The sequence below is a fragment of the Mytilus galloprovincialis genome, chromosome 4, assembly GCF_965363235.1.
Source record: "Mytilus galloprovincialis chromosome 4, xbMytGall1.hap1.1, whole genome shotgun sequence".
Taxonomy (NCBI): Eukaryota; Metazoa; Mollusca; class Bivalvia; order Mytilida; family Mytilidae; genus Mytilus; species Mytilus galloprovincialis.
Genome location: NC_134841.1, coordinates 102,228,917 through 102,252,909, shown reverse-complemented (window position 1 = coordinate 102,252,909; position 23,993 = coordinate 102,228,917). Strand labels below are relative to the sequence as shown.

The 23,993-nt window shown below is 35.3% G+C and overlaps 1 protein-coding gene across 3 annotated transcripts in view; it reads right to left on the bottom strand.

Annotated features, from left to right (window-relative positions):
* The window catches only part of LOC143073657 (ras-specific guanine nucleotide-releasing factor 2-like), a 170,874-nt gene that overhangs the window by 47,266 nt on the left and 99,615 nt on the right, over positions 1-23,993 (bottom strand). For all 3 annotated transcript variants that reach the window (XM_076249357.1, XM_076249356.1, XM_076249358.1), the window contains exons 8-10: positions 19,222-19,415; positions 17,393-17,503; positions 7,684-7,801 (exon numbers count right to left, since the gene is read on the bottom strand). In XM_076249357.1, coding sequence (XP_076105472.1) covers positions 7,684-7,801; positions 17,393-17,503; positions 19,222-19,415 — 423 coding nt within the window. The remainder of the gene's footprint in view (positions 1-7,683; positions 7,802-17,392; positions 17,504-19,221; positions 19,416-23,993) is intronic.

Here is a 23,993-nt window from a genome sequence, read left to right as displayed (position 1 = left end):
GACTGACAGACTAACACTGACTGACTGACAGAGTGAGACAAAATGACTTGCAGACTGGGCCCTATTGACTGAATGACTAACACTGACTGACTGACAGAGTGAGACCAATTGACTTGCAGACTGGGCTCTATTGACTGACAGACTAACACTGACTGACAGAGTGAGACCAATTGACTTGCAGACTGGGTCCTATTGACTGACGGACTAACACTGACTGACAGAGTGAGACCAATTGACTTGCAGACTGGGCCCTATTGACTGACAGACTAACACTGACTGACAGAGAGAGACCAATTGACTTGCAGACTGGGTCCAATTGACTGACGGACTAACACTGACTGACAGAGTGAGACCAATTGACTTGCAGACTGGGCTCTATTGACTGACGGACTAACACTGACTGACAGAGTGAGACCAATTGACTTGCAAACTGGGCCCTATTGACTGACAGACTAACACTGACTGACAGAGTGAGACCAATTGACTTGCATACTGGGCCCTATTGACTAACGGACTAACACTGACTGACAGAGTGAGACCAATTGACTTGCAGACTGGGTCCTATTGACTGACGGACTAACACTGACTGACAGAGTGAGACCAATTGACTTGCATACTGGGCCCTATTGACGGACAGACTAACACTGACTGACAGAGTGAGACCAATTGACTTGTAGACTGGGCCCTATTGACTGACGGACTAACACTGACTGACAGAGTGAGACCAATTGACTTCCAGACTGGGCTCTATTGACTGACAGACTAACACTGACTGACAGAGTGAGACCAAATGACTCGCAAACTGCGCCCTATTGACTGACGGACTAAAACTGACTGACAGAGTGAGACCAATTGACTTGCATACTGGGCCCTATTGACGGACAGACTAACACTGACTGACAGAGTGAGACCAATTGACTAGTAGACTGGGCCCTATTGACTGACGGACTAACACTGACTGACAGAGTGAGACCAATTGACTTCCAGACTGGGCTCTATTGACTGACGGACTAACACTGACTGACAGAGTGAGACCAAATGACTCGCAAACTGCACCCTATTGACTGACGGACTAAAACTGACTGACACAGTGAGACCAATTGACTTGCAGACTGGGCTCTATTGACTGACAGACTAACACTGACTGACAGAGTGAGACCAATTGACTTGCAGACTGGGCCCTATTGACTGACAGACTAACACTGACTGACAGAGTGAGACCAATTGACTTGCAGACTCGGCCCTATTGACTGACAGACTAACACTGACTGACAGAGTGAGACCAATTGACTTGCAGACTGGGCCCTATTGACTGACAGACTAACACTGACTGACAGAGTGAGACCAATTGACTTGCAGACTGGGCCCTATTGACTGACAGACTAACACTGACTGACAGAGTGAGACCAATTGAGTTGCAGACTGGGCCCTATTGACTGACAGACTAACACTGACTGACAGAGTGAGACCAATTGACTTGCAGACTGGGCCCTATTGACTGACAGACTAACACTGACTGACAGAGTGAGACCAATTGACTTGCAGACTGGGCCCTATTGACTGACGGACTAACACTGACTGACAGAGTGAGACCAATTGACTTGCAGACTGGGCTCTATTGACTGACGGACTAACACTGACTGACAGAGTGAGACCAATTGACTTGCAGACTGGGCTCTATTGACTGACGGACCAACACTGACTGACAGAGTGAGACCAATTGACTTGCAGACTGGGCCCTATTGACTGACAGAGTGAGACCAATTGACTTGCAGACTGGGCTCTATTGACTGACGGACTAACACTGACTGACAGACTAATACCAATTGACTTGCAGACTGGGCCCTATTGACTGACGGACTAACACTGACTGACAGAGTGAGACCAATTGACTTGCAGACTGGGCCCTATTGACTGACAGACTAACACTGACTGACAGAGTGAGACCAATTGACTTGCAGACTGGGCCCTATTGACTGACTGACAGAGTGAGACCAATTGACTTCCAGACTGGGCTCTATTGACTGACGGACTAACACTGACTGACAGAGTGAGACCAAATGACTTGCAAACTGGGCCCTATTGACTGACGGACTAAAACTGACTGACAGAGTGAGACCAATTGACTTGCAGACTGGGCCCTATTGACTGACGGACTAACACTGACTGACAGAGTGAGACCAATTGACTTGCAGACTGGGCCCTATTGACTGACAGACTAACACTGACTGACAGAGTGAGACCAATTGACTTGCAGACTGGGCCCTATTGACTGACGGACTAACACTGACTGACAGAGTGAGACCAATTGACTTGCAGACTGGGCCCTATTGACTGACAGACTAACACTGACTGACAGAGTGAGACCAATTGACTTGCAGACTGGGCCCTATTGACTGACGGACTAACATTGACTGACAGAGTGAGACCAATTGACATGCAGACTGGGCCCTATTGTTGTGCCGGCCAAAAATTGGTTCCTTATTATGTCCTTTTATGATCCATAGATAAGTTAAAATGGTCTCAAATGTTATATTGTTATTATTTATTGTTGTTAAGATATTTCGTTATTCACACCCCTGTTAAATCCCATCTGGTTTCATTGTAAGTTATCCGTTTGTTTACATCTGGTGTTAAAGTACATTTCTGGAATGTCACCGGAAATTGATTGTTTACATGTCGTTTATGCATGTTGAAGGGACTCCAAAATTAGTAGTTTACGCTTGTTATGCAATAATTATGACTTGATGTTGTAGAAATCATAGAATTGTGTACTTCTATATTGTTTAATTACTTATTCATGTGAATATTTACTCTCATATTGTAGTTTTTAGTCTACTTTCACTTTTAACTTGCAGCTCAGAATGTCCATTTTTGTCGGGACACGAACCACTTCCATTGGGAATTTCACTTACTTTATATTATGTCACGACTTTTATCCTGTATTACTAACTTTGTAATACATTTATTTATCCATCTAGTTAGGTGTGGATCCTTTGTGAAGTCTGAATTATTTGTAATATTGTGCATAAGTGCCCGGAGGATACATAGAACCACCATCTTTGCGCAAATGAGCACGTTTGCCCGGAGATCGCAAACCGAATTATTTGATTGGTTAATATTATTCTATATATAAAGCGACGTCAGCGTACTCGTGACGTCATTCTTCTCAGTTCACTTTCTTGAGACACGTTCATTTTTAGCCGCATAAAGTTTAACTTTTAAAGTATTTCTTATAATGTCGCAGCAGAATATTTCTTCAGATGTAGCGATGGTACGTTTGCGTAATAGTTTAATATAATTATGCCTTTTTAGGTATCTTTATTTGAGTGTTTCTATTAAAAGAAACCATTCTTTTACTTTGTTGGCACCGGGAGTCAACTGTAAATTGCACCGGGTGCATTAGTATTTATTTTAATAGTTCCGGTTATTGGTCCGTTAGAGAAAAGTTATGAATATAAATTACATTTTATATTTAGATGATTGTACCAATCAACTGATTCGTTTACTGCATTTAAACCGTTTATAGCGGTACTCAAATTTAGCGGTGCTTCCAAGTTTGGATTTGGCGCACCACATCTATTTTCGGTGTCTCTGCACCGTATACGGCAAAAATTATATACATTGCTAAGGCAATGCACCTGGATAAGAGATGACCATTTATGACTAAATTGTAAACCTTGGTGCAACAGCACCTCGTTTTTATACTGTCACTTGAACCTCGGGTGCACAGGAACTTTGGGTGTAACTGAACCTTGGTGCAACCGCACCTCATTTATATACCTTAATTAATTGAACCTTGGTGCAACCGCACCTCATTTATATACTGTAACCTAAACCTTAGGTGCAATTGAACCTCAGGTGTTTATGCACCTCACCGTTAATATAGCAAATTAACTATGAGATTGATAAATCTCATACCTTTTTAAGTTTTATGTATCCTCTTGGGACTTCTTCTGTTTATATAATGTCATACTATTTTATAGTATAAATATTTACTATTGTTAACCTGCATAAATTCATGTTGTGCCTTACTACCTGAATAAACAGGGTGTGAACTTTTATTAGTTTTATGTCTCTGTAAAGCCTACACAGTTAAAGTTATAGCAACAGATCGAACCCCTTTTAGAAGTATATATTTATATATATACACCTTGATATGTCGTCGTCCTATAAGTGGTCAATGCGCTGACTGGAGATACACGCCTGTGGTGGCGACGCAACACTATTGACTGACGGACTAACACTGACTGACAGAGTGAGACCAATTGACTTGCAGACTGGGCCCTATTGACTGACAGACTAACACTGACTGACAGAGTGAGACCAATTGACTTGCAGACTGGGCCCTATTGACTGACGGACTAACATTGACTGACAGAGTGAGACCAATTGACTTGCAGACTGGGCCCTATTGACTGACGGACTAACACTGACTGACAGAGTGAGACCAATTGACTTGCAGACTGGGCCCTATTGACTGACAGACTAACACTGACTGACAGAGTGAGACCAATTGACTTGCAGACTGGGCCCTATTGACTGAATGACTAACACTGACTGACTGACAGAGTGAGACCAAATGACTTGCAGACTGGGCCATATTGACTGACGGACTAACACTGACTGACAGAGTGAGACCAATTGACTTGTAGACTGGGCCCTATTGACTGACAGACTAACACTGACTGACAGAGTGAGACCAAATGACTTGCAGACTGGGCCCTATTGACTGACAGACTAACACTGACTGACTGACAGAGTGAGACAAAATGACTTGCAGACTGGGCCATATTGACTGACGGACTAACACTGACTGACAGAGTGAGACCAATTGACTTGTAGACTGGGCCCTATTGACTGACGGACTAACACTGACTGACAGAGTGAGACCAAATGACTTGCAGACTGGGCCCTATTGACTGACAGACTAACACTGACTGACAGAGTGAGACCAATTGACTTGCAGACTGGGCCCTATTGACTGTCGGACTATCACTGACTGACAGAGTGAGACTAAATGACTTGCAGACTGGGCCCTATTGACTGACAGACTAACACTGACTGACAGAGTGAGACCAAATGACTTGCAGACTGGGCCCTATTGACTGATGGACTAAAACTGACTGACAGAGTGAGACCAATTGACTTGCAGACTGGGCCCTATTGACTGACGGACTAACAATGACTGACAGAGTGAGACCAATTGACTTGCAGACTGGGCCCTATTGACTGACAGACTAACACTGACTGACAGAGTGATACCAATTGACTTGCAGACTGGGCCCTATTGACTGATGGACTAACAATGACTGACAGAGTGAGACCAATTGACTTGCAGACTGGGCCCTATTGACTGACAGACTAACACTGACTGACAGAGTGAGACTAATTGACTTGCATACTGGGCCCTATTGACTGACAGAGTGACACTGACTGACAGAGTGAGACCAATTGACTTGCAGACTGGGCCCTATTGACTGACAGACTAACACTGACTGACAGAGTGAGACCAATTGACTTGTAGACTGGGCCCTATTGACTGACATACTAACACTGACTGACAGAGTGAGACCAAATGACTTGCAGACTGAGCCCTATTGACTGACGGACTAAAACTGACTGACACACTGAGATCAATTTTCTTCCCAAATGAGATTGACAGACTTGCAAACTGAAAATAACTGACAGACTTTGACTGAATGACAGACTTAGACTATGACTGACAGATGTTGACTGAAATATTGATTGATTGACAGAAAGAATAAGACAGACTGACAGACTGATACTTATTGATTTGTAGACTGTTTGACTTGAGATATTTAAACTGAGACTAACAGACTGGCAGACTGAGAATGACTAATAAATTGGCAGACTGAAACTATATAACAGATTTACAGACTGTGACTGAAGGATTAATATAGGGGCAAAACTTTTATACCCTTAATTGCTACTTTTAAATCTAATTTCTTTTTACTTACAAATATAGGGGAACATTAATTCAGTAATTGTATTAAGGAAGCTTGAGGGTACAAAAATTTCAGCCAAATTTTAAACATTTTTTTTTTCATTACAAAGGAGTAGGTTCAGTAGGACCCCTTTTTGGCCCCAAAATATAGCAGTTTTACAAAATTGTGAAAATGTAATCTTTTAGCTATTTACTGGAAAGTAGAAAGCTTCTGCTACATAAATATGGGCTGTTTTTGACAATACAATGCACATATATCGGGTATTATCATCATTAAGTCATGCAAAATTACTGAAATCTTCACAGTTTTAGCATTTTAGTTCAATTTAGGACGGTTTCCGTCTTAAATAAAAGTGGCCGCATTCGTGTTCATTCATAATATTGAAATATAAGTTGCATTTGATGATAATACATATTATACATAAAGGTTGAGGATGAACACGGATGCGGCCACTTTCATTTTTGACATAAACCATCTGAAAAGGGGCGTATGACATTTGCGCCGATTTTGAAAATATTCATTCTTTCATTTGCGCCGATTTCATTTTTTCATTTGCGCCGATTTTATATTTGCTCCTAATTAGATTTACAGGTAAGTTAAAACTTGTACATGTACTATGTACTGTACTATACCATTGGTAAAGTCTGGTTATAAATGCTGTTCATTTATGTTAATTTTGATTCATATTGTTCTGAAACTTCATAGTAACATGATAGACATATTGCACACTGAAACGAGTCGAGGAGTCTATTCTAATCATCGAGGACCATACATATCGGATGATAAGTGTCCTGAAACACATTTTACTAATGTACCATAAAATCGTGTACAGCCAGAGTCACCACGGATTCTATTCTCAAAACACAGAACGAGCATAACCTTGTGGTAGATGTCCGAAAGACAGCGGATACAGTCAATGTAAAGTCTGGAGATGTATCTTGTAGGACTTCTTCCACTACCCGTGGTGAGCAGGGGACAACAGTTATATACAAGTTATGATTGATAATTCATTAAATTCGTACAAGTGGCTAACTGAGGAGGTCTATAATGATAAATGAAAAAGAACATGACTTGGATTGAGAGTTCATTCATTGGCACTCATACCACTTCTTCTAATATCTATTCACCTGTAATTTACCTGTAAAAAAAAATCGGCGCAAATGAAAAAAAAAATCGGCGCAAATGAAAGAAAAAATCGGCGCAAATGAATGCAGATCGGCGCAAATGCAAAACGCCGCTGAAAAGTGACGTGTTTTGGCATATTTGATAGATTTTTCATATTTAAGCTTGAATCGGAGCGTTTTTTATGATTAAATCAGTTAAAATCTTTCATATCAACTAATTGAATCAATTGAAATAGACACTCAAGTGTTTAAAAAGTGTACAAAATCTTTGGTTAGATGAACCTGAACTTTGAGGCCAAAATCGGCCTTTAATGGACCTACTCCTTTTATCTATTACACTTTTAGTTGTTACATTATGATATGGTACAAAAATCAACAACAAAAATCAATTCGTTTTGGCTCCAGATGACTTTTAAAATGTTTATATCATTGAAAAAGCTCCAAATGAACTCTCTTTGGTGCTAAAATGCCATTTTTGGCATTTAAATTGAAATATCCTTTTTAACTCATCTGAGTGACCTATATTTAAAAAAAAAATGGATTTATGCTCTTGGGCCCCCCTAAATGAAAAAGATTGAATTTGTACATACCTTGCCTTACAAAGGTTTGGTTTACATCCAAAAGAATATCACATCCTTCCACAATCATCCTCTCTATGGATAAGTTTTTCCTGATATTTTCTGTCTCACTAACTTCATCATGCATTATCTGTACATAAAAGAGTATAAATAATTATAAATAATACTAGAATAAAATATTTAACAAACTGTAGCCCATAATCCTCATCTCCTTTTATCAAAATTAAAACAAAACTAAATAGTTTAATTATCAAATAACAGAAGTCATATGAAACAATTTGATGGACATGCATGCTTAAGTTTTTATTCTGATAATATAAATAATACAAAGCAAAATGAATTTCCAAGCTGTCATTATCCATTTCCAATACATCCTCATTACAAGGAAATCAACTTGTTTAGGACCAATAATTTTTCAATATTTTTTTCGTAGAAAAAGTAATAAAATACTTTGGAGTATTTTGAACATTAAAATTTTAAACTATTGTTTAATTTTCTATTTATTTTTTGTCTGCTGCATACTATATTATTCTGTATGAAACATTTAGGACTTAAAGGTCAAATACTTTCTTTGGAATATTTTCTATGTACATTTCATAATAAAATGAGGACAACAGAAGTGAATTTAAATCTAAAAATTTGGGGGGTGGAGGGGGGGGGGGGGGGGGGTAATGAACAAATTCTATCATTTTGAATTTAGACTCCAATACCACCTTAAACCCTGTCCGACCATCATAAAGGTGGATTTTTTAACTGACAAAATATATTACATTTGAAAGACCTATTGTAACAGACAATCTGAAAAAAGACAGACTTATGCAAAATCTGTAGTTATGCTTTTGAAATCTCTTCCTTACACAAATACTAAGCAAATATAAAGTGTATGAAAAATAGAAATTAGTATGTTTTGTATACAAAAGTTATTTGCATTAAAACTGTACTATAAATTTTTAGTGTCAAGAATCATAATATACATTTGTACCAAAATAAATATAAATATAAGAAGATGTGGTATGAGTGCCAATGAGCCAACTCTCCATCCAAGTAAAAATTTATAAAAGTAAACCATTATAGGTCAAGGTACAGCCTTTAACACAGAGCCTTGGCTAACACCGAACAGCAAGCTATAAAGGGCCCCAAAAATTACTAGTGTAAAACCATTCTTATCTATATAAGTAGAGGCTCTCAAGAGCCTGTATCGCTCACCTGATTCTACTTGGGTTTTTGAAATCATAAAAAAATATAAAATTTGGCTAAAAGTAACAACACTTGGCCAGCACCTCATAAGGATAGGAACATTCATGCTATGTTTGATTTCATTCCATTCAGTGGTTCTATAGAAGAAGACTTTTGTATGCATTTCCCATAGGATCCTATGTTAAACTAAGTCCCCCGCTGGCAGCCATCTTGGATGATGGATCGGCTACAAAGTAACAACACTTGGTCAACACCTTATAAGGAACATTCATGCTATGTTTGGTTTCATTCCATTCAGTGGTTCTCTAAAAGAAGACATTTGTATATATTTCCCATAGGGTCCTATGTTAAACTAAGTCCCCCGCTGGCGGCCATCTCGGATAATGGATCGGCTACAAAGTAACAACACTTGGTCAGCACCTCATAAGGAACATTCATGCCATGTTTGGTTTCATTCCATTCAGTGGCTCTCCAAAAGAAGTCATTTGTATGCATTTCCCATAGGGTCCTATGTTAAACTAAGTCCCCCGCTGGCGGCCATCTTGGATGATGGATCGGCTACAAAGTAACAACACTTGGTCAGCACCTCATAAGGAACATTCATGCCATGTTTGGTTTCATTCCATTCAGTGGTTCTCTAAAAGAAGTCATTTGTATGCATTTCCCATAGGGTCCTATGTTAAACTAAGTACCCCGCTGGCGGCCATCTTGGGTGATGGATCGGCTACAAAGTAACAACACTTGGTCAGCACCTCATAAGGAACATTCATGCCATGTTTGGTTTCATTCCATTCAGTGGTTCTCTAAAAGAAGACATTTGTATATATTTCCCGTAGGGTCCTATGTTAAACTAAGTTCCCCTCTGGCGGCCATCTTGGATGATGGATCGGCTACAAAGTAACAACACTTGGTCAAGACCTCATAAGGAACATTCATGCCATGTTTGATTTCATTCCATTCAGTGGTTCTCTAAAAGAAGACATTTGTATATATTTCCCAAAGGGTCCAATGTTAAACTAAGTCCCCCGCTGGCGGCCATTTTGGATGATGGATCAGCTACAAAGTAACAACACTTGGTCAACACCTCATAAGGAACATTCATGTCATGTTTGGTTTCATTCCATACAGTGGTTCTCTAAAAGAAGACATTTGTATATATTTCCCATAGGGTCCTATGTTAAACTAAGTCCCCCGCTGGCGGCCATCTTGGATGATGGATCGGCTACAAAGTAACAACACTTGGTCAGCACCTCATAAGGAACATTCATGCCATGTTTGATTTCATTCCATTCAGTGGTTCTCTAAAAGAAGTCATTTGTATGCATTTCCCATAGGGTCCTATGTTAAACTAAGTCCCCCGCTGGCGGCCATCTTGGATGATGGATCGGCTACAAAGTAACAACACTTGGTCAGCACCTCATAAGGAACATTCATGCCATGTTTGGTTTCATTCCATTCAGTGGTTCTCTAAAAGAAGTTCAAAATGTAAAATGTTAACGACGACGACGACGGACGACGAACGCCAAGTGATGAGAAAAGCTCACTTGGCCCTTTGGGCCAGGTGAGCTAAAAATGAGAAACAAGAAACACGTATGAACTACATAAACAGATATGTTCATATCAAAATGTGCTTGTGTACCAAGGTCAAAAATTCTGATCACAGTGAAGAAAATCAACCCCTGATAGACATGCATGTATTGGTAGGAATAACACACATTCTGGAGGTCTCGGGCTGTTTTCTCTAGTTTATTTAGCTGAAGGTAATCTGTTTGGCTGTGTGGGATGAATAAATATGCAATCACAACTATTTCCAAAAAGAGACCCAAATCAAGTTTAGGGTTAGAATAACCATCCAATGCTATTCCGATAGCTGATTTATTGATGGTCCCCAACATATGCAATTGTATCCAGAAAAATAAAAAATAAGGCATAGTCGTCTAATACCAAAATTGGCATCAAAACGTTCTGCAAATCTCTCATCTACAGGGAAAAAAATATGGAACACCCACCTATATTCTGTTGATATATTTGTCTGTATGGGAACACAGTTATGATCTCTTGATTTTCGTTGTCTATAAACTGTCCTTAGTTTGGACAGTGTGTTACTTGCTATTTTTTTATTGGTCATCCCACTGTCTATATCACTCTGCTCAGTCGCTCATGGTAATATATTAAGCATAAAGGGCCACCTCGTGGGAAAATCAGTATAAATTCAAATCCCATAGATTATTTTGATTCTAATAGGACAAATACCGCAATTCTTTTAAATCAAAGCGCTCTAGGTGAAGGCAAATATTTGCCATTCCAATATAAACGCACTATTAAATTGACGTTAAAGAACGGAGCAAACTGAATTAGTGACATACTTAAACCATTTACAATAACATATTTGGATAGGTTTGGATGAATTCAAATGATAGTTTTACTTATATGTCTGATATGTATACAATAAAAAAGCTCATAACAAAATTCAGCATTGTTTCTTTGTTGTGATGTTTTTCGGTTGCCCAAGCATGTATTTTCCCGGAAAATACCTATAAGTCTGGTTCTATAATGTAGGGTAGCTCATTCATAAAAAAGCATATGACGTGGGAGTACGATCAAAACAGCCCAAAAAATATACATTTGTATTCATATTTTACCATCAGTGTGTACCCTAAGCTTTTGAAGAACGACATGTGACGCCAAAAACATTGACCCGGCCTACATAATTTGACCCAGACATATCAGTAACGTCATAATGTTTGAACCAATGCTGATAAGTTAGACCAGAAATTATCATGTCAACTTCCAGTTGCTAGTTTAACTAAAAAATCACTTCCAGAAGACCATATACAGCCTGATAAATCGTTGATCTGGTTATCTGCATATTGATATTATAATATATCAGTTCCGCTACACAATATGAAGGCTTTTTGATCTCATTCCCTGCGCTCACTCAACAAAAAGCTTCATATTGTGACTCGAAATTGATATTTTACAATATATTTTACAATATCAATATGCATACAACCGAATAATTGATACAAATATCCTTTCGAAATTTATTTCTTTATGTTTTATGCATCAAAAAGTAGGGGATGAAAATACACTGTAAAAATATTTTGGTTTTGAATTTTTTTAAAGTAAAGTAGAGATTTGTTCCAGCTAAAAAAGGTTAAAATTTAGTATTTCAGAAGCTGTCAACAGAATGAAGACCCCCTTTACATACAATTGTCCTTATTTTGAGTTAGAGCTAAATTTTGATATAATTTGTCCCGAAAGTTTTCTTTTTATAAATCTTTTACATGTATAATTATAAGCCATTTGTAAAAAACTTATAAAATCTTATTTATTTTTTAATAGTTTTTGAGAACTTTAACTGGTCAATGATAAAGCTATGAACTATTGTTTGTTTACGTTTCTTTGTTGTGATGTTTTTCGGTTGCACAAGCATGTATTTTCCCATAAAATGCCTATATTCTTAAGACATATAAGTTCTATAATGTAGGGTAGCTCATTCATAGAAAAGCATATGACGTGTGTAGCTTAAGTATTATCTTTGCTTAGCTTGCTTGCTAGCTGAACCGTGAAGTCATTATTAGGTTAGGTAAACTACCCTCCTTTAAGAATAGACTAGTCCGACAGATAACCAATCTATCTGTCTGTAGGACTAGGCTACTTCAAAAGGAGGGTAGTATACCTTAACTTATAATGACTTCACAGTTCAGCTATCAAGCAAGCTAACCAAAGATATTACCTTTAACTACACACTCAATGAAATCGGCTGTAATACAGATTCCCTGCTATCTATATCTTCTGTCAATGGTAAGTTTCATTTGTAAATTTCAAAGAGTTTCAGAGACACAAAATTCTTCAACACCATTGTTATCTATAGACAAGTAAAGATGGTTTGGCCAAATGCCTTCTTCAGTTTCTTTCTCTCTAATCTACATGGTAGATCAGTCACCTATTAAATGCATTTAGATGTTTAAACTTTATATAAACTACACAATATAAAGTTTATTTTCTTTCAAGTTCCAAGGGGTTTCATTTAATTTTCAATATGGTATCCAGGTTTTCATATTTTCCTAAAAACTGGTATCCCCTCTTCAATAATTGAATCAACTGAATATACATTTCACAAAGTATAGATTGTCTATACCTTCTTTTAAAAAGTATTTAACTTTTTAGAAGTAGTTAACTTCATTGTATGTAAATTACTATATCAATGTCTCATGGACTCCTTGGGGTGGAAACAATCATGCTGACTAACTAAAATAATTTGTTACTAATTCCTTGTTCTGGAATGGGAAACCCCAAAAATCAAACAGACCGATCTTAAAATAGAAGGTAAAAACTACAACTGCCAAAGTATGAGTTGATCTCTTAAACTTAGAAACTTTAGGAACTTTGAAATAGCTGTCAGTAACTGCTAGTACTTTCAAATCTGTAGTTAAGGGCATACGATACAGTTTTGATCCTGTATTTACAAGTTGATGAAAATTTGCATATAGGCGATTTTAAACCTGATCAAATCAAATATGTTATCAAAAATATACCTTTATGTGCTACCTTTTGAGTAAATTGAGGTTCAAATTTCAGATATTTCCTCAAAATACGGATTTGTGGACATATTTTTCCTTTCGATAGAAATACATAACTTTTTTGTTTTAAAAGATAAACACGATCTGTTTTTTTTGTTAAATTATTTGTTATTTGTGTGTTATATAAATATTGCAAAAATTTGTACATTTTATTTTTACAAATAACTAAAATTTATCAAATGATCATGAATGTAGGAAAAAACGTAATTTTTGGCTGTATATTTATCAAATTTAAAAAAATTGCACTATTTACGTTTTCATGAAAATTGGTACACATAATCTTCTTACGTAATCAAACCAAATGTCATTTTTGAAAAGGGGGGTCCATGAACTCGTTTTCAAGTTTAATCAGTTTGAATGCTTAAAATTAGCCAAAACTGCATCTTTTCCCGCGAAAATAACAATTTACGTTAGCAACGTCATTACCTCCCCTGTAACTGTATCGTATGCCCGTAAGATCTTTTTGTTGTTGGGATGTACAAGTGCGAGGCCACATCCCCTCAGCGTTTTTGATAGATGTATTTCTATTTGTATAGTGGTTGTCATTCAATGCTGTGTTACATATTTGTTTTTCATTCAGTTTTTAGGCCATTAGTTTTCTTATTAGGTCTTTCCACTTTTCTGTGGCAAGACCTATTGTTTTTCTTCTGATTATTTTTTTTTTCTTCCGCCTAATTTTGTTCTTGCGATAAATATTTGTTTCGCAATATGTCGCTTAGATATTTGGTATATGATATCAAACAGTTTATGCGCTTTTGAAATTTACCCTGCGTAACCGAATACTTTCCTTTGTAGGAGTTATCTCCCCAAACACTGTTTTCCTTGTGTCCACGACTCCTTCGCAACCGTAAAAGATTACATCCTTCGCATGATTTGTCCAATTTCGACCGAAGCAATATGAACGCTCCATATGAGAGTTATTTCCCCTGTCGTATTAGAAATTTTGAAATGTATTTTAAACTGGAACACCATAAGTGATAGAGACCTAGGATCTTTTGATTTGAGGTCCTTGGTCCAAAAAAATGAAAATTAGGTCAAGGTCAAAGGTCAAGGTCATATTCTAATTTTTGAATTAGGCTTATTTCCACTCATTTCCAGAAACCGTATAAGATATCGACAAATTATTTTGACTAAATTGTTAGTTGCGACATGTCGTAACTTACTAATTTTAGTTGAAAAGGTGCGTAGACAATGAATGGGAGTTTTTGCTCCTATCATATCTAAAATTATGTGTAAAGTGATATAACTTATTAACCATACATATTAGAGACCTAGGGTCTTTTGATTTGAGATCCTCAGTTTGTGACCTTGAAATTGAGGTCAAGGTCATAGGTTAATTTGACGTTCTAGTTTTTGACCTTTGCTTTTAATTCATATCTATACATCATAAAGCCATATGAACTGACATTTTAGACTGATTTTTAATATTTTAATATCAAAATAGATATTAACTGGTGGAAAGACCTTCAATTGTTCTCTGAACAATTGGTTTTTAATTTGAATTGTTTTACATTTGTCATTTTAGTGCCTTTTTTAAGCTGACTATGAGGTTTGAGCTTTGCTCATTGCTGAAGGCTGTACAGTGACTTATATTTGTTAATTTTTGTGTCATTTGGTCTTTTGTGAAGTGTTGTCTCATTGGCAATCATACAACATCATTTTTATATTAACTTTTTAATGCAATAAATTTACAGTCAAAGGGAAATAACTCTACTGCTAAATAAGAAATCCATAATTCAGAAACAATAGTGAGGAGTAAATTTTCTTGTGTATCTATGAAATTGAAGTTTTAAATACACAAGAGTATAAATATTGGATGAGTTTAATGTGATATGTGACAAGCATTTGATTGAGAAAGATTTAGTCTGGTGATTTTCTAGTTCATATTTAGTAAATATTTGTTACTGACAATCACAGTTGGGAATTTCCATATTAGCATTGGGCAAATATTCATCTTAAGATAAGGATATTTTCAACAACAGTTACAAATTTGTCCAGCTATTTTCTTTGATCAAGTATCAAAATTATTTAGAAAATTGCTGGAAACAAGCAGCTTCAAATGATATGACTATTAACAAAATATCTTAACAATTGATTCAGGCATTTTAGAAATAAGTGCAGAAAACTGATATTTTAACCAACTTTCTATATACTAGGGTCCCTCCTTTTGCAAAAATTTGATTGTGATTTCTTGTGATATGTCTACTTAAATACTAAATATCTAATCAGTGAGTCAGCAGTAATAGAAAAGTTGTGGACATTTTTTTCAAGTAATTTTCTATTTGATACTACTTCCACAAAAATCCAACAATTAGAAGGAAAAGACAAATATAAATCATAATTTATGTATTAACATCCCTGAAATAAAAACTCTTATGAGGGAAAAAAATTAAAAGAATTGGAGGAGACGTCACCAGGGTAGACGTTGATGAATTGGCAACCCAATGTCAAACAAAAACAAAAGTTTCATATTTCTTTCTGACTGCTTTTTCTAATGTTTAGAAGCAAGATTCATTTGTTCAACTTAATCTCATTTTCAAAAGTAGAAGTAGAACTGCTTTAATACAACCAGTAAATTTCTTGTGTTTTACAACACTAGTTTGTTTCAGTCAAACACTCAATATATTGAGAATATAATACAGAAATCAGAATTTACAAGTCAACTTCTTTTTACTTATTTCTAAGTTCAAATGTTTAATTTTGTTCAAAACATTTACTTGGAGAGACCTTGCAAAATAAAATGTTTGGTAGACAACTGCTCACTTAGCCATACATGAATAAAATTGGGAAAGGAAATGGGGAATGTGTCAAAGCAACAACAACACGATCATAGAGCAGACAACAGTCGAAGGCCACCAATGGGTCTTCAATGTAGCGAGTAACCCCCGCTCCCAGAGGCGTCCTTCAGCTGGCCCCTTAAAAAAATGTTCACTAGTTCAGTGATAATGGACGTCATACTAAACTTTGAATTATACACAAGAAACTAAAATTAAAAATCATACAAGACAAACAAAGGCCAGAGGCTCCTGACTTGGGACAGATGTAAAATTGCGGCGGGGTTATATTTAAATAAAAATTATATTTGGTATGGTTGCGATGAGACAACTATTCCAGAGTGCACATCACAATACACTACGCTAGAATACACTGCACTATACTACGCTACACTAGACTTCACAACACTAGACTTATCAGTTCCTTGAATGAGATTGTGACACAACATAAACACAATTTTGGCTGTTATTAGTATTATCAACATAGTAATATTATGTCTTTTATGAAAACGTTTTCAAAATTCTTCAATTAAACAGAAACATAACGGTTACAGAACAAATGGCCTGGTTTAAAGTTTACAAAATTATTTCCCCGTGAGCATGAACTGTCTCATTCTGTTGGTTATTTTTGTTTCTTGAATTCTTTATTAATTCATCCCTTTCTGCACCCATTGTTTAAAAAAATTTAATCAAGGTTAGGTTCGTTTGATCTCAGTTCTTCATTGGTTAAAATCCAATTATGACGTGGAATTTTCTTGTTTTCCTCTGAATTTCCTATTGTGACAGCATGAAAAAAGGTGACCATGCCTGATGACGTCACATAGAAAGAACACATCTTTTTACAGATCAGTAGCAAAGAAGGAATAAGTTTGCCTGCGTATTGTTTGAAAATCATTAGAGAAACAGATTCCACACCATTTTAAATATTTAACTGTCTCAAGTTGATAAATATTGTATCACACTCGATGCAGTGGTAGAAACTATATATATTGATTTGTATTGAGCCTTGATTAACCTACCCTTGACAATTCCTCGGGCTCTTCCTTGGCATACTCCAGACTTTGTCTCTCTACGTGGTCATGTGGTGTATGAGCTAGTAGTTCATGGAGAGTTATAATATAGAGATAAGGTATACTAATTTGTATTGAGCCTTGATTAACCTACCCTTGACAATTCCTCCAGCTTTCCCTTGGCATACTCCAGACTTTGTCTCTCTACATGGTCATGTGGTGTATGAGCTAGTAGTTCATGGAGAGTTATAATGTAGCGAGGTATCTACAAATAAGACAATTCTTTAATTTGTTGATGTTTAACTGATCAAATGTTACCAATACATGAGTAGGTCTTGATAATTAAAACAGTACTTTATTCGAATAAGAAGTCAATTGTGGATTTGATGGGTCAATTTTATTAAATTAAAAAAATTGTTACAAAATCATTGCATTAGATTTTAATTTCACAATTGGTACTTCCCCTTTCAAGAACTACCTACATTATAACTAAGACCCCGTTTACACTTGTACGAAATTGAATTGATCTTTATTTGAATTGATCTTAAAAAGATCATTTCGCATTTACATTGCACAATTAAGATCAATCGAGTTCGATCTTTTTTAATCCAGTGCGTTTACACTACAACATAAAAAGAACCGTAGGACCTTATTTCCTAATATTTCGTAAACAAATAATCCTAAGAATAGAATATCAAAGGAAATTCTGCATCTCGCACACACTGCAAAATGATGTAGAAAATAGTTTGCTATTTGGATTTCGTATGGATTTATTAATCATTATTTTGGTTCATACATCACAAGTCATTAAACAAAGATATATATGTGTAGACTATCGCTAAAAAAGTGAACGGTCAATGCGTTTGAAGATGAGGATTTGCAGCAAAGAAATAGAACTGAGAGTGGGGTGCTCGTTTTCGCCATATCTTTCCATGTTTTCTACAGTTTATGTTCAGGTCTATATGTTTTTGAAGTATACTGATATTTCTATATGAAGATAACTTCAAATGCAAAATATTCTTACGCTTGAAAACATGTTTGTTTGAAAATAATCATCTGAAAAGTTAGATTTAAGGGTGTTTGCAATTGCCTGATGTTTTGTCAATGGGGACACATATTCGCCGTTCTTATATATCTATTTAAACCCAAATAACTGCAGCTTTAAACAATATTTTTCAAATCAACTTCATTATAGATTGCAACAGCAGACATTTTAAAGGTGTACAGAACTGAAATTTAGGGCAATCAGTAAAAAAATTACTAAGAAATACTTCTTTGAAAACGTGTTTTTCATATAGGAAATTGGTCGAAAATTGTTGTCCATTTACTGTCCTTTGCGGTAAGTGACATTCCATTTCAGCCATCTTTTGAAGTATTTACACCTCACAATAGTAAAACGGCGAAATTGTGTCCCCGACGAATATGCGCACCCCACTCTATCGATTTAGCAGTTTTTTAATCTATGATAACTTTTCTTATTCCATCCAATTTTTTGAAAAACGTGTGTTTTTGCCGCGGAACATGCACAGATTTATTTTCATATCTAAATATAACATTCACCTGAAAAAAGATCGATCAAGGTCAATCTAAGCGTTTACACTAAAAGAAAGATCGATTCAAATAAGATCGATGTTTTTAAAACCACCTCTGGAGGTAGACTTTATAAATCTGATTGAGGATCAATCTTTCCCATTTAGACCAAAGATCGATCTTAAAAAGATTGATCTCAGTAAAGATCGATTTTTTTTTTGCTAGTATAAACGTGGTCTAAGAAGTTTAATTTTTGTTTTTGTGTACTAAATATTCCATGATAAGTCAAAAATGGTCTGAAGTGTTGTTCTTGCAAAGTTACTTTATGTCACTTTTTACATGGTTCAAAAATACTTCCATAATGAGTTTTTTTGTTTTATTTTCAAGTAGGATCTATAGTAATAACTTGTTGACTAGTTGTTCCCCTTCATTGTTGTAAACTAGTAATAATACCTGATGCATAGGATATGTAAGAAAAACTTCCACTGATCTCCCTTCACAAACTGGTTTTTCTTCATATCTTTTCAGCAGAGCGTTGAATTCTGTTTTTTGTTTGTATTCGGCAAGCACCTGTAGACTGTAGTGATGATTACGTACATACTCCTGATATATACACAGCATAGGAAGCAGCATATCAAAGAGATCACCTGTAATCATATAACCACAACGTTACAATAAATCACCATTCAAAAATAAACTACTGCAAATTTTCAAATTATAACACGGTCTTTATTGAATCGACTTGGTGAATGTATCTCAATAATATTAATTTGATTTTTGCTATCCTCCATATACATGTGTATGCATTTTTTAAAAAATTCAATGATTAATCTAGCTTTCAATTTAATTGAACAGAAACTTTATATAGAATACAAGAATCAATTCTAAATTAGAGGCTCTTAAGAGCCTGTGTCTCTCACCTTGGTCTATGTGCATATTAAACAAAAGACACAGATGGACTAATGCCAAAATTGTGTTTTGGTGATGGTGATGTGTTTGTAGATCTTCCTTTACTGAAAATTCTTGCTACTTACAATTACCTCTATCTATAATGAACTTTCCCCATTAGTTACAGAGGATAATATTTTGTTAAAATTTACAAAAATTTACAAAATTTATGAAAATTGTTAAAAATTGACTGTAAAGGGCAATAGCTCCTTAACGGGTCAACTGACCAATTTGGTCATGTTGTCTTATTTGTAGATCTTACTTTGCTGAACATTATTGCTGTGTACAGTTTATCTCTATCTATAATAATATTCAAGATAATAGCCAAAAACGGCAAAATTTCTTTAAAAATTACCAATTCAGGGGCAGCAACCCAACAACCAGTTGTCAGATTCATCTGAAAATTTCAGGGCAGATAAATCTAGACCTGATAAACAATTTAACATATGTCCGATTTGCTCTTAATGATTTGGTTTTATAGTTATAAGCCAAAATCTACATTTTAGCCCTATGTTCTATTTTTAGCAATGGCGGCCATCTTGGTTGGTTGGTTGGGTCACCGCACAAATATTTTAAACTAGATACCCCAATGATGATTATGGCCAAGTATGGTTAAATTTGGCCAGGTAGTTTCAGAGAAGAAGATTTTTGTAAAAGATAACAAAAATGTACAAAAAATTGGTAAAAAATGACTATAAAGGGCAATAACTCCTTAAAGGGTCAACTGACCATTTTGGTCATGCAGACTTATTTGTAGATCTTACTTTGCAGAACATTAATGCAGTTCACAGTTCATCTCTATCTATAATAATATTCAAAATAATAACCAAAAACGGCAAAATTTCCTTAAAATTGCCAATTCAGGGGCAGCAAACCAACAACCTGTTGTCGGATTCGTCTGAAAATTTAAGGGCAGATAAATCTTGACTTGACAAACAATTATTTAACCTGTCAGATTTGCTCTAAATGCTTCGGTTTCAGATTTATAAGCCAAAATCTACATTTTACCCCTATGTTCTATTTTTAGCCATGGCCGCCATCTTGGTTGGTTGGCCAGGTCACCTGACAAATTTTTTAAACTAGATACCCCAATGATGATTGTGGCCAAGTTTGGTTAAATTTGGCCCAGTAGTTTCAGAGGAGAAGATTTTTGTAAAAGTTGAAGACGTTGGACAACGGACGACAGACGACGACAACAGACGACGATGACGGAGGACGAACGCCAAGTGATGAGAAAAGCTCACTTGGCCTTTAAGGCCAGGTGAGCTTAAAAGTAGTTCTCAAATGCCTCAATATTTTTTTCATCCTTGCATTCCTTTGAACATTAAGATTGAAATATTTTTTTCTTAGAATATTTTCTCCAGATTTACTTTATAGTGAAAAGTATAACTGTTAAATGTTTTTTAAAAAAAAATTTCACATTAACAGGGAAAGGATATGTATGGTTTGCGTAAAATCCTAATTCTTAAAATGTTCTTTGTCATTCTTATAAATCATATTTAGACAAATGATGCAGCAAAAGTTTTATAAAGTCTTTCTAAGTTCTTACGCACTATCATAGTAAAACCCAATGTTCTGTGGGTCTACACAATAAATGACGAGGAGACATTCCAAACAAAAAAAAAAACAAAAACATGGATGGCACGAAAACTTTTCTTTATCCCATTTTATAAACAGTACTTTATTACTATAATACATGCAACACTAAACTGAATCTATAATACACAGGCAACAAATAAAACCATGTTTAGATTATGCAACACTTGACCAGTAATTTTGTGACACTTGGAACTATTGACGTCACAAAACACAGATTTCTAAATAGCAATAAGGTGTACTGTAAAACACTTTCTCCTAAGATGGAAAAATTTAACAGAAACAACTGTGATAACTTGTACAATTAGTTACTACTACATGTACTTAGGCCAATTGAAATTAATTGATAGATTTTCATCCCAGCCCGCCCTTCTAAAATTGTCCCGCCCTGATTTTTTTTAATTTGAAAAATTTACAATTTCCGTTTTTGTACATTTCCCTTACCAGTATTATTGCGAACCCTATCATAGATTTCCATAGATTCACCTGCAAGTTACCTGTCCATTTAAACTTTTGTAAGTTCTATTGTCCCATTGAACAAATACAACAGGTATTGTTCTCTGTATAGTTTATTTGATGGGACCTTTAAATTTCTTCCAAGAGAAATCTATCACTCATTGATTAATTTACCTGAGTAAAAAAAAATTCTTCCAAATAAATGAAAATACACTTGTTATTGTTCAATATACCCTGGTTGTTGTTTTTTATTCTTCATTCAAAACTTTTTTTTTTATGAAAGGATGTCAATAGTGTATTTATTATAGGACATAACTCATTTTATCCTGCAATTGGGTGTCCTACTATACAGATACAGCCCTACAGATATCGCTATGCTGTATCTGTATACTATACAGATATCGCTTTAAAGCTCCGCCCACTGCCGGACTGAGTATTGTTTGAACCTGTGTGACCTCAGAATGTGTATTCATTCCAATGACGATGACAATTGTCGATTTCAAAACTTGAATGTGTATGATTGTGTTAAAAAATCAACCATGTCAATTTCAGCATGCATGTTTAGTGAATGTCAAGTCTGAAGCGTAGGACAACTCGTACACTTCTGTTTCAAATTTTACAATGTTTTGTTATTTGTTTTTACTGTTGAAATTAGTTGTTATGTTAAAATAGATAATTATTCACCTTGAGCGATGTATTATTGTTGACCATTCGAGATTCTTTTTTTGCGAACCCGTCTTCAGCGTAATGTGTGATTTTGATATTACTACGCGGGCCTCAAGGGATTACAAATTGAAAATAAATGCTAAATATGTTAGTTTTTGTGTCTTTCAAAACACAAACAATTAAAATATTAATTGCAGGATAAAGACAATAACTGTTTAGTGTCTTTAAATATCAGCTGTATTTGTACTCGGCTCGAAACAGGTGTAGAAGCTCGCTAAAAGCTCGCATACACCTTGTTTCCTAGCCTCGTACAAATACAGCTAATATTTAAAGACACTAAACAGTTATTGTCTATATAATAGATGCCCAAGGTGTATGAATGTGTGTTTTTGTTTATTTTTCAAATTCTGTAAACCAACTTATTTTCACAAATAGTTATTCATCTCAACTTATTCCTTTTATGTTGATTTCTCAGCTATTTATCTAAATAGATTAATAATTTTCTTGCTGTTTTATGTAAGGGAAGACCAAAAAGTAACATTTGTACAATAATTTATTTGTACTCTTATTTTATAAAATCACTGTTATTTTACTTTTGACCAATACAAGAGCTGCAATATGTGATGCAGTTATAGATGGCATAACGCTTGAAAAATCTGAGAACATTATTAAACACTGTGGATATATTCATTAAAATTATCTCCCCTGGTTATTGTTGAGTCTGACTGTTCATGTATTATGTAGTTCTTTTGATTCATACAAAGTGCAAATTTTGCATTGGATACATTATTTACACATTACATCAATTTAGATAAAAAAAAAATATTTTAAGAATTACATGATTAATTTGATTAAAAAAACGCTTTAATTTTGCATCTTGAATAATTTTGAAATCTTGAAAATGAGTTTGAAATTTATTTTGCAAACTAACGTAACTAAATAATAGCAATGCACACTTGGCTGAGATTCATTTTACTATCATAAATACTGAAGTATGAACAAACTAATCCCCCCTTAGACAAGCTTACCCTCCTATAGGTTATAAGGTTAATTATACAAAAGTTTGATCAGAAATCAACTTTTAATTTTTGAATCAGTGTTTATTTTGAAACTATTAAAAATGTATTATTGATATTGAATAAATACAATGCCACATGCAGTTTTGCAGGAGTTCTTATTTATTATTTGTACATGTATTTTTATCATTGACAGTTCAATTTTTTGTTCAAATAAATTAATCAATGAGTGATAGATTTCTCTTGGAAGAAATTTAAAGGTCCCATCAAATAAACTATACAGAGAACAATACCTGTTGTATTTGTTCAATGGGACAATAGAACTTACAAAAGTTTAAATGGACAGGTAACTTGCAGGTGAATCTATGGAAAACTATGATAGGGTTCGCTATAACTGTCAATAATTTCCTTTCATTCAAAATTTCGTTTGATTTGGTCCAACATCAGCCGACTTTTATCCACCTGCGTTTCATTTTGGTTTTCGTGTTTTCATTTTATTATGTACTTACAATACTTGTGTTGCATACCAATGCATTTGCTTCA